This window comes from Trachinotus anak, unplaced genomic scaffold (genome assembly GCF_046630095.1).
Source record: "Trachinotus anak isolate AG129_WGS33_773 ecotype Australia unplaced genomic scaffold, CSIRO_AGI_Tana_v1 ptg000011l, whole genome shotgun sequence".
NCBI classification, from domain to species: Eukaryota; Metazoa; Chordata; class Actinopteri; order Carangiformes; family Carangidae; genus Trachinotus; species Trachinotus anak.
Window position 1 is genome coordinate 10190305 of NW_027273862.1, and position 12371 is coordinate 10202675.

The window sequence follows — 12371 nt, forward strand, 5'->3', positions numbered from 1 at the left end:
TTGACTATTGGTAACAGAATAGAAAAAAAACTTTCACCCTGTATTTTAAATCCTCTCCTCCTGTTCAGGGAGCTTCCAAATCTGGGATGACCTTGTATTTATCTTGGAATTATTGTGGAACTTTCTTTTACAAAAAGGTTTTTTATTCCTCACAGAACTTTTACAACAAGACTTTTCAGTTTTTGCTGCTCTTTGATTTTTTTAATATGATGGTCTGAAGGCAAGTTTTGGAAAGTGTGATGTGCTCTTGTGCCTATTTGCAGGCCAACTATAAATAGTCCAGCAGCTTACGCATGCTCATGTTTGATTGGAAATTGCAGTGCCTTGAGTCAGTGCTGTGGGGTATCTGTCAAAGGAGGGAAAGAAACTTGCGAATGGTGAGTAAACTGTTTAAAGCAGACCGAATGTTGTTTATCTAACTTATGTATAGGGCAGCATGTTAAAGAGATCTATTTTTTTAAAAACATTTCTTTTTTTTCTTTGTATTTCATGCCAAACTATAGAAAATCATTATCATTTTAAGTGTTTCCCCATGTTGAAACGTGACACAAGTTTATGTGGTTTAACTTTCTGTTTTTCCGTCTCTTATTAAGTTGTCACTGTTCATGGGTTCACTCTTTTGTTTTTGTTTTTGTTGTCTTTTAGCTCATCTTAAGCTCTCCGTTTTTTTTTTTGTTTGTTTGTTTTTTGTTTTTTTTCCCTGGAGAACGTTTTTTCTTGAGTGTCTCTATATCTGAGGGAAATGGGTTCCCGGAGGATGACAACACGCTCCACTTCTTGGAATGGAAGGTCCAATGGGGATAATAATGGAGGCAGTAGCCGGCCTGGTGGCTGCAGCTACCTCTCTAACGTGAGGCCAGAAAACAGGTACTGAGTCATGGCCAACACACTAACTGCCTGTTAAACACCTCTGTGGGGAGGATGTCGTCCTGTGTGTGCACTGCAATACACTTCTATAACACTTCAAGACTTTCCTAACCATGGATGAAAGTGTGTGGCATGTTATTTCTTTGTTTGTTGCCATGGTCACCGGAGTTTAAATAAACTGCTGATTAAGAGCAGCATCTCAGTAATGTACCAGGGGCCCCATTTCACATCAAGCAATACACTAACAACAGCTTCTGCATGGAAAGATTTGTTCATGGAACAAGCGGTGATGACCTTCACGTCTACCTCTTTCATGATACATCAAGCAATAAGAATAGAGAGATTCTTTTCAGACAATATGTATAGTTGTTATTTTCAAGGCAATACTGCAGGGCAACTATCTGAACCCAACCAGTCAGTTTTCTATGAATGTTTACTTAAGAATTTAAAAGAAACTAGATTTTTAATTCCTTGTTACACTTGTTTTCTTTTATTAGGAAAATTACTCAAGTGCTTTAATCTCAAGATGTTCAGTGCCCTATCACTAAAAAAATCATATCTGGAGATCCTTTTGTAGCAACTGATATGAATAGGAATACATCCTGTATGTGCCAGTTTATCAACAGAAAACCAAACACTTGGACAACATTGCAAAACTTTTTAAATGACTTTTAAGCTAATTATTGAAAGTATTTTTGTTGTATATGCTGTAGGTCAGCTCTGAATTCCAAGAGCACGAACAGCAGCAGCATGAAGTGCACATACTATAATCCATACATAACATGCATGTTATTTAGAAATGTGCCTGTCTTTAGCATTAGAGTCTTGTTTTGTTTGCTTAATCATTAGTAACATGCAGTGAAGTGTAACTGTGCACTGACCAAACACTGAAATGGATGTCAACACCAGACATGGATCAACTGCACGTAATGCAAGCACTACGATGATGCTTGTGATATGCATGCAAGCCCACATCAGTTCATATTATGATATTAAGATATATACTTGAACCATTATATTTATAGTGAACTTTCATTTCCGTAATTAATTTCATATGGACTGATGAGACCTCTCACAGGAAGTGCCAAGCAACTAGTCATAATGGACTGCAGATTTTTGCTTGTTTGTTTAGTCTTTGTGAAAAAACAAACAAAAAATATATAGAAGAAATAAAGGCATTGATTCAAACATTAGTTGTTTTTTTTGTTTGTTTTTTTTTTTTTTTTACTTTTGATGACCACACCAGCACATGTTTAAAGAAATCATGATCATGTCTCCCTTTTCTTCAGGAGCACAATCTGCAGTGTGATAGCACAGCTAACTGAGGAAATGCAGCCCTCCTTTAAAACAACCCTCAAGTCAAAAGCTGTGTCGGAGAATTGCAATGTGAAGTTCTCATGCGTGGTTACAGGTAAACACTGCTTCAAGCATCTTCAGGCGAACAGGTTTAGCGACACTTTGCAAGGTGTTAGTCCAAATTTGCATGACCTAGTGAAAATATACTGCAACACCATACATTAATATGCTGTATTTAATTTAAAAAATGTGGCTAAGTAGCAGGTTTTTAGAATTAAACGGAAGTGGACCACACCTGGTTCCACACATATTGAGCAGCTGAAAATTATTCAGATAGCCAATAGGGCCCTGCTTTGAAGCATTTGTAACCCAAACTAATTCCTTTTTTTTCCTGAAATCTTTTCTTTGTGTTTTTTTTTTCAGGATACCCTGCCCCTCAAGTTATTTGGTATAAGGATGATATGCAGTTAGACAGATACTGTGGACTGCCTAAATATGAAATATTCCGCAATGGACAAAATCATTCCCTGCACATTTACAAGTATGTATGTTTCAAAACAACAATAAGACATCACGAAGATACTACAGAGATCCACATTGTTTTATTCTGTATAACTTTTATATAAAGAAATTTAAATCAATACACAGCAAGGGGCAATCTGATGGAGGCAACAAAACCATAGAGTATTATTTTAATCTTTCTGCTAAGAAGTAATCCAAAGTCTTGACATTCTTGCTCAAATGAAGTAAACCTATTAATAAAGAGCTTTTCCCTTGAACAGGGTTTCCTAGTTAGCAATGTTTAATTTTGTTCTATCCATAATTTGTTTCCTTTATGTAGTTTTAATTAAGGTAACTTAATATGACTTGTCTTTGCAGTTGCACTGTAGAGGATGCAGCTATATACCAGGCCTCAGCCACCAACAGTAAAGGTATTGTGTCCTGCTCTGGGGTTCTGGAGGTTGGCGAAATGAACGAGTTCAAGATCCACCAGCGCTACTTTGCAAAGCTCAAACAAAAAGCTGAGCACAAGCGCAGGGAAGCGGAAGGTAAAGAAAACCAAGAGCCACTACGAACCATCAGTCCAGACCGTACACAGAGGAAACGGCGCTCCACAATGGAAGCCTTTCTTAGCACGCCAAGCTCCACAGAGGATGAGGGCAATGACGAGAGCCATCAGGTTGTGGGTGTAGAGACTGAGAACAGGTTGCAGAAGGCCACCGTGGAGGAAGCTGAGGAAAAGCCAGTCACTAATGGACAAGTTATAAATGAAAATGGAAACAGTGGTGGGACATACATATATGACAGTGCCCAGAAGATTTTCACTGCGCACCAACCCAAAACTCCCTTTGTCAAAAAGAAGATTAAAATTTCCACCAGTGCAAAAGTTGCAAAAGCAGATACACTGGGAGAGAGGTTCTCTGACGAAAGAAGGGCAAAAGACGAGACCTCAACCTCTGTAGCTCTGGCCTGCGTAGATACAGTACAGTCTGAGGGGAATTCAGAAGAGGTTATGGAAGTAGAGAAGCTTGTCAGTTCATCGATTATGGACTCAGACTCACAATGTCAGAAATCAGCAACAGAGGAAGTAGTATTTGTTGAAAGGCCTTCAAAAGATAAAAATGTAAGTGTTGTGCCTCCACAGAGCACTGCTTCAGTGTCCCCTACTCCATCTACAAGTCATACTGTGTCAGGACCCAGAGGTAGACAAGCTGCAAAGTATGAGAAGGAGGCTGGACACAAAGGCACAGAAGAAAATTTGGAAATGCAGAAACAAAGCCCTTACCTCAGCCTCAACATTACCTCAACAGAGCTACAGTCAAGTGTTGCATCAACACTCCTAAGCATATTAAAGGAGGACATTATTAAAACAGAAGACACTACAGCCATGGATACTGATGAGAAATCAGATACTTCCACTGGTGGATCTTTAGCACACAAAGACCTGACGTCAGTGGACACATTGTGTGAAAGCAGGAGTACTTTGCCTCAGCATCCATGTGAACAGGCTGGAGATCAGCTGTCTGACAAGGAAACAAGCCCCTGCCAAAAAAATGTGTCTGAGCTTCAGTCAGCCCAGCTGAGAGAGGTGAGTGAGCCTTTTCGCATGAGCTCATGAGTGCTTTGTGCTGCCAACACAGGCCTCATCAGTAACACAAGCATCCTGGAGCTATTTATAGATATTTATAAGTATGCCTCCCTGTGTGACAAAAATGAAATGACGCACACGTTGACAGTTGTAATAGGTATACTGATGCAATGCATTTGATATTGTAAGTTCAAGGGTCTGAGAGAAGGCCAGTGCAGCATTTCTTAAGATAGAAACTTAATAATTTGTCACTCTGCTATAATAGTACATGGATTAAACAGCAGGTGATTATCTTAGCTTAGCACAAAGACTGGAAACACAGGAAAACAGCTAGCCTGGCTCTGTTAAAAGATAATTTAGTTGGTTTTATACTTTGTTTTGTCAGACAAACAAGATAGACAGTGTTAAACAATGAGCTTTAGAGGTGCTGGTAGGTGGATTTTGTTAGCTTTGGACAAAGCCAGGCTGGGTGTTTCCCCTGTTTCTACTGCTGGCTGTAACATTACAATATATTTAATGGACAGATAATAAAGTCATATTGATCTTCCCATCTAACTCAAAAGTCCCCTCCACCAAAAGCGAATATGTGTATTTCCCAAGCAATTCCTTTAAAAGTGAAATGGATGGTGCTGTGATGGAGACCTGACTGACAGACTTGTATGATCCAAGATTCTCATAGATAGTCATTTGACAATATCTGCAATCAGAATTTGAACATTTTGCTGCTATTGGATTGTGAATCTTTATTGCACACTGCTTATGCAATCACCCTGACCTCAGCTGCGTGGCTGGATACTGACAACACTGAGACCTGAGACAAAGCACTGCATGGCTGAAGCACCTCTTAAAATTACTCACATTCCTTTCTGGCCACACTTCAATGCAAAATAGCAACCTTCCTCCTGAACAGGCCTCACCACGTCAGACTTAGAGGGAAAGGAGGGGAAACAAGCAGATATGCACATTTATGTGTTTTAACTGTATACTAGCCAATATGATTTTAAAATATTTTAATGTCAGTTCTATGGATGCCTTTTGAGGCACAATCAAGTTGAAGTTGGAGTCTCATACAAGTTTTAGTTAATGTGCTACATTTAGATTAGATTTCTCTTTAATATACCTACAAGAATGCAAATACTAATACAGCAGGTGTTTAAACTTTTGAACTTTTTTCATTTGAATTTGTCCAACATTACCAAGAGTGCAGGTTAAGAGAAGGCCACTTGTTACCATCACAAACTTTATCTCTTCTCTGAATCATAAATTTCCTTTTGCTCTAAAGTCTTCCCATTCCTTACTCTGTTTGTCGCTGGTTACGTTGTTGCTGTTTTTAAAATTACATGTGTTTAATCCATGTCCTGCATAGCCAGGGATAAGGGACAGCGTTTACAGCATGGAAACCTCTGCTTGTGTTATGTCCCAAGGTTACACAGGCCCATACAAAGATGAACAGGAATGATGCACCTGTCAACCTTGAGCTGCCACGCAGCCAGTGTACGATGAACGCGCAACCGCCACAAAAGACTCCATCAGAAAATGAGACCACAACAGATGACATCCAGACCCCGTCTTTACACTGTGGTCTTCAAGCAGCCATTGACAAAATGACACAGGGCACATGGGATCATTCCAGGGGATCAAATGAAAGCCCTATGGTCCTTTTTACAGACCTACAGAAGTCACCCTTCGAATGCCCTGCTGCTGGTGAGAACACCCGAGGGTGTAACGTTTCTCCCACCGCCCTGCAAAGCCAAGTTGATACAGCTATAAAAACTGTTGAAGGGACAGAAATACAAGTTGATGAGGAGGTAGAGGGTAACAAGGTACATAACTTATCGGTGGAGCCTGAGAGTGTGGCCCAAAATGAGAAGATAGCTGAGATGGAGACTGAAACTGCTGCTCTACATATGGTTGAGCAAGCTAAAACAGAAAAGACCAGAGATGTAGTGGATGAAGATGCTGATGTTGTCATTTCACGAAAGAATGAACCAATATCAAACATGGCAGAGGAAAGTCGTTCAGAATCACATGATCTAAAGCCAGATGAATTTGAGACTGCTATACCACCATTAACAAATAATCCAGAAAATATAAACACACTGGAGCAAACTATAGCCTTCAATGAAATTCCAAAACCTGTATCAAAAGTCATATCTATTGCTGAACTTCTGAGATCACAAATAAAGGCTCTTGACCTCACACTAGCAAATTCAGTGCCCACCATACCAGTTCATGCTGACTTTATAGAAGAACCTACAACAACTGCTACAGAGACATGTCAGGAATTAAGAGATGACAGAAATTATACACTGGAAACCAAGACTTCGATGCCTGGCAAGAAAACTGAGACAACTATTGACGAAATTCCTGCCACAAACATAAAGGCAACACTTATGGAGCTGTATCATCAAATAAATAAAACTGAGCAGGTACAAATTCAAACTCAAAGTGCAACTTCACCCCCTTCTCAGGCTTTACAAAAACCTCTTGTCATAGAGACCACGGGACATCATGGCAATGCCAAAAAATATAACAAGGGTGTTACTGATGTTGGCCAGGAAACTGGGACATCAAGTCTGGGTCCTCCTCATTGCCCAGTGGTTTCACTCGCTGAGAGTGAAAATGTCAAACAGAAATTTCTTCCTTCACCTTCTAAGGATGAAGTGACATCAATTTCAAACCTATCTGGAACTGTCAGTCGAGGATCCGGGACTCCTATAATGGCCAGTAGTCAGGAGTCAAATATAACTATTTTGGGGGATACTCAAGATGAACCTGTTCATGGTAAAGACATGGAATCAATTCAAAAATTTACTCCAGAAATTAAACTCAACAGCAAAACTGAAAGGGGGATTACCGAAATGAATTCAACAACACCTCTAGATCGATGCAAAATGGAAGAACTAAATACATACACAAGTTCTTTGCAGAGCGTCCAAAAGTTTCCCACTCAAAATGTATTTAGCACAGATACACAAGACCGTAATCTTCATCTTCTTCAGCAGGACAGCTCTATGGTTGAGGAATTTTCAAGGAGTGACACCTTAACCAATCCAACTCTTGATGCTAGTCCGTTATTAAAGAAAAGAAATTGTGTTTCACCTATTCCTTCTGCTACTCCACAAGAGCTGGCCTCTGGAGCCCGCCGCAAAATCCTTATACCCAAGGCCAAACCCAAAGAGGCCACAGAGGCCAACTCACCTGTTGATAACCAAGCTCAGAAAAAGGAGGTTTTTAGCAGCAAGCTTTCCACAAGTCCCTCGACCCCCTCTGTGTCCCCAAGCCTGTCTCGACGATCACATCTACTTCAGCCAGCTGGTGACCAAACCTCTCCTGTAGAAAGGCGTTCTCCACTATTGAGCAGGAGAAAGACAGCACTGGAGACTCAAACACCAAGCCAGCAGCCCACTGATGAGATCAGCACCCTGAAAACTGAGGAGAAGCCTACAGAGAAGGATAAGCATGACCCATTCAAAGGTAAGAAGTTTCAAATATGAATAAAACTTTTTAGTGAGGATGTTGCTGGAATACTTGCTGTTTTAATATAGATTTTTACCATGAGTTGTGTATGGACATTTTGTATTACTTTGGCACCCCCCAGTGGTAGAAGCAGTGGTAGTAAAGACAGTACATGTATTGCTGTGACAGACAACAATACATGTTATCAGTTGCCTGATAGACATGATTCACAATGTACTTAGAGTATATTCAGAAATAAAGAAAAGTAGAAATGGTTCTGTAGAGAAAGACAGACACAATATGTTTTTGCCTTTTTATGTTTTTTTTACATAAACATATAACATAAAAAATATACATATATATATAATTTTTAAATTACCTCAACCTCCTGGTTTGGCATTTCTCTGAAGTAATTTCTTGTTAGTTAGCTGACGTATTTTATTTACTGATACACACTGATATATGGACTTGGCTGATTTATCGGCCTAGCTCTTCTCCATTTGGCTAAAAATATACAGTTGTCAGTTGTACACTGGGGGAAGGAACCAGGATGTGCAGAACTTTTATACTTTATGTTTAACTGTCCAGCTTGTGCAGCAATCAGACAGATTCTTGCAGACTCATTTAATCTGTACTCAAATGAAACTGAAGTCAGCATACTGTATATGCTAAAAAAACAAAAACAAAAAAAAAAACAGTGGATTTTCAGTAAAAAGAAGAGTTACTTTTCACTCATCACAAGGTGCTAGTGAACTAGAAAATTTTAAATAGCTTCATTTATTCACTCCCAATACACAATTACTAACAGCTATATGTTTGCTGTATATAGGCTTCATCATCTAGCCAAGCAGCCTTTGCTATGTAGTTTAAACAGTATATAGCAAATAAATATCTGACTGGACACATCAAGGTTGCTTGATACCTAAAACGTAATTTGCCATTTTCTCTGTGCTGGGTGTTTCTCCCTCCAGCTCCTCAAGTTATTCGCAAGATGAGAGGTGAAACCTTTGCAGACGCCTCGGGACACTTGAAACTGTGGTGCCAGTTCTTCAATATTCTAAGTGACTCTACAATCAAATGGTACAAAAATGAAGAAGAGATTGCTCAGATCAAAAGAAAGTGAGTACTCTAAAATATACAAGGAGTAGCACAATAAACTGAATATTTGGAAAGATTCTTAGAATATATTACTTCTTATGAAATATTGTTGTCTTTTGTTTTTGTGTTTTTTTTAACAAAAGGTTTACATATAAAAATAGCTTTGACATTACTTACTTACTGTCATATTGTATATTATTGTTATCATATAACATATTATAATTTCCAGTTAGGCTTTAATGAACACTTTTTAGTTTTAACACACTTACACTACAAATAAATAAATAGATAATGTTCCTTAAACATTCTGTATGATTTGTTATTTGTTTCTCTCCCAGTGCAGGGGATGAAACTCAGGTCAATCTTGCCATTGTTCAAGCATCATGCAGAGACTCTGGTGTTTACAGATGCTCAATCACAAATGAATATGGGACAGACTCAACAGACACACTACTTAGTGCAGATAGTATGTGCTCTTCTACCTTACATTTGGCAGAAACATTTTTTCTTTGGTTTACGTGGCTATAGAATGTCTCACTCCGTTTTCCCTCTCACAGTCTTAGCAGGAATGTCCTTACGTGAGGATCTTGGTGGTAAGATAAGATTTTCTTTTCTTTTGGTACCAGCCTGGCATACTTATCTTCCTGGTATCCTTATACTCTTTTGCATGTTCTTGTTTTGCAGTTGGAGAGGAAATTGAAATGACACCCCTGATATTCAGCAAGGGTGTGGCTGACTCTGGCATCTGGGCTAACAAATTATTTGGCCGTGTAATGATGCAGGAGTCTCACATAGGTGATGGCTGTTCTCATAAAGTCTGGAGGGCAAAAGTCATCTATGGTCTGGAGCCTGTGTTTGAGTCTGGAAACACATGTATCATTAAAGTACGCAACCCTATCGCCTATGGAGGCAAAGAAGAAAGCTGCCTTATGGAAAGAAACCTAGACATTGTCAAGCAGGTGTGTAGGAAAGGTTTGATTTTTCTAATATACGCACATCTTCCTAAATTTAAATATGTTAACCAGTAAACTAACAATTACTGAATCAGTCAGGTTTCAACTCAGCCACCCACATAGGATTACTGTGGCTCTCATCAAATAAAGATTTAACATATTTTTGTGTAGGTTGAGCTTATCTTTACTGGCTGTCCTCCAATGTTCTGCTTACAGGAGTGTAAAATTCAGAACTTGGCTCGTGAATACTGCAAAATCTTCACTGCAGAGGCAAGAGTGATTGAAAACTTTGGCCCCTCTCTTGAGTGAGTACAATCAGTTTACTCTTATTACACATCCTGGTTATTCTTTACATCACATGGACCATGAGGGACTTTCTAAAAGTCAGGTACATCATGATCAATCTTTGTTACACAGGGTGGTTCCAGTCTACTTGATGTACCGACCAGCTAACACTGTCCCCTATGCCACAGTGGAGGCTGATCTGGCAGGTGTCTATCAGAAATACTCTGTCCTGGATCCTACAGGCAGAATAGACATGAGGACTGGCTCTGTGGTTGAGCAGAAATGCTGTGCCCTGCAGCACTGGATCTTTCAGTGGACCAATGGCAATCTGCTACTCACTCGGCTTGAAGGTAGGCTGACACCTGAATTCAGCAGAGGAATGTGATCTCTTCTTTCTCCCCAGATTTATGGCTAAAGTAATTAAGAATATGATGATGCAGTGGGACAGAGGACACCTTGAAACGAGTGTGGTTCATTTCACATTACAACAAAATTCACATTCAACAAGTTTTAATGAAAATCAATAGCGTATTGAAGAGGCAGTGAGCATGCAAACCTCAAAATTACATACCTTACCACCTCATAACCATAAATCATAATGTATAATAATGCATGCAATAAGGAAGAGTGTCAGGGCAAGAATTATGAGATGAGCTACTTCAAGTTTTACTTTCTCAGCTCTTATCATAGGTTAAAAGGAGGCATGATTCTTTCAGGCCCATCATGCACCATTTTATGCTGATCAAATTTTAAGTGTGTTGTGTTGCAGTTTTAAACTTAATGTGGTGGAAAATCACACTGCATGCCTGCCACATCTGAATAAATTACTTGGACAGCAAAAAAAATGAAGTAATTGCATGGTTTTATTTTGCAGGTGTGGACACCAAGATCACCAATGTTGGGATTTCAGTCAAATCTACGGGGTCAGTATACTTGTATTATGTTGTTTTTGCAAATGATACTGTGAAAACCTCATTTGCAGGTAATTTACATTTTTATTGATTACGACTGTCGCATTTGGTTTATTTGTGTGTGCTGCTGCAGGCATCAAGGTCTATCTGTTGAAGGGAATCCCAAAGTGTTTGAGCAGTTTGTCTCCCAGCACCAGTGTAACTACTTCTGTGGTCTGCTTGGCCTGAGGTCACTAAAGGTCATGGACACTTTATTAACGCCAGCGAAGCCTAAGGGCTCAAGGAGCCCATTACTTCAGCGCAAGATGGCAGCTGGTTCTTCCAGCCCTCAGACTGGCCGCAAAGCTGCTGGCAGCCCCAGATTGCCAAGAAAGGCTGAGCAAGAAGGCAGAAAGACCCCCACTAAACAAAAAACTGCTGATGCTCCCAAAGTTGATAAGATGGCATAGGATGAATATCTCTTAGAGATCACAGAGATGCACAGAAAGCCCAGGAAGACCTGGAGGGAAGATCAACAGCTGATGACACTTCAGAAGTATAAAACCCTTCAGACACCAGAGATGGAGATTAATAAATACGATGACTTCATTTAATTTTAACAGCCACCATTCCTTGCCATGATCACTTATTGTGGACTGTGGACTCACATGTTGCGGTGAATCTTTATTGTATCTTGCATTTATGTTCAAATCCTAGGGCTAAAGCTATTGTGTAAAAAGAGGTAGTGGCTTTCCTGGGTTTGTATTCTGTCAATCAATGTACCATTGGACATCGATTGTGGATGCCAATCTCAGGTCAGAGTATTTGTACTAAAACATTTTTGACTGAAGTGGCATTATATGTTGTCTACTGTATGTGTAATTTTCAATGTAAGAGCACAAATGTTATTCTTTTGAAGTCACCTGTGTCAATTCAAAAGAAGAAAAAAAAAATACAGTACACCTCATGGTCCTACAGCACTTTCTAAAGGCTGAGAGCAAACAACCATTTTCTCATGTATCAATCTTCACATGGCACTGTTGTACAGTGGCTAATGGTGCTGTGCTTTTATAATGTAACCTGTCATGTTTACTGGCTATTCTACATTGCACTGCATTTTTAGAAATTGCACCTTTGAATGTAACTGGCTGTAAAATAAAAGATATATTTACGTCTTGTACGTCTGGAGAAGCTGTGAAATTGCATGACATGGACTTTTTAAATTCAAAGTGTTGATTATGTAAGACGAAATTAATATAGGCCTGCTGTGGAGTGGGCTGAGTAATGAAAGCAATCCCTCTCAGTCTATCGACATCAGCATTCACTCATTATCATATAAACCGTCTACAAAGATGAGAACCCCGGTGTTATCTCACTGACTCTTATTATCTGAGAAGACTTTCTTTCATTATATGGACATGCACCCATTACATA

The 12371-nt window shown here is 39.4% G+C and overlaps 1 protein-coding gene across 1 annotated transcript; it reads left to right on the plus strand.

Moving 5' to 3' along the window:
- The first annotated feature begins 242 nt into the window (after window positions 1-242).
- Window positions 243-12117, plus strand: alpk3b (alpha-kinase 3b). The gene is made up of 14 exons (XM_071489991.1): window positions 243-377; window positions 646-867; window positions 2157-2278; window positions 2587-2704; window positions 3043-4252; window positions 5677-7729; window positions 8683-8830; window positions 9148-9275; window positions 9367-9402; window positions 9494-9768; window positions 9979-10067; window positions 10180-10397; window positions 10922-10970; window positions 11092-12117. Exons 2-14 carry the CDS (start codon window positions 743-745, stop codon window positions 11405-11407), a joined length of 4887 nt encoding a protein of 1628 aa, XP_071346092.1. The 5' UTR covers window positions 243-377; window positions 646-742; the 3' UTR covers window positions 11408-12117.
- The last annotated feature ends 254 nt before the right edge of the window (window positions 12118-12371 follow it).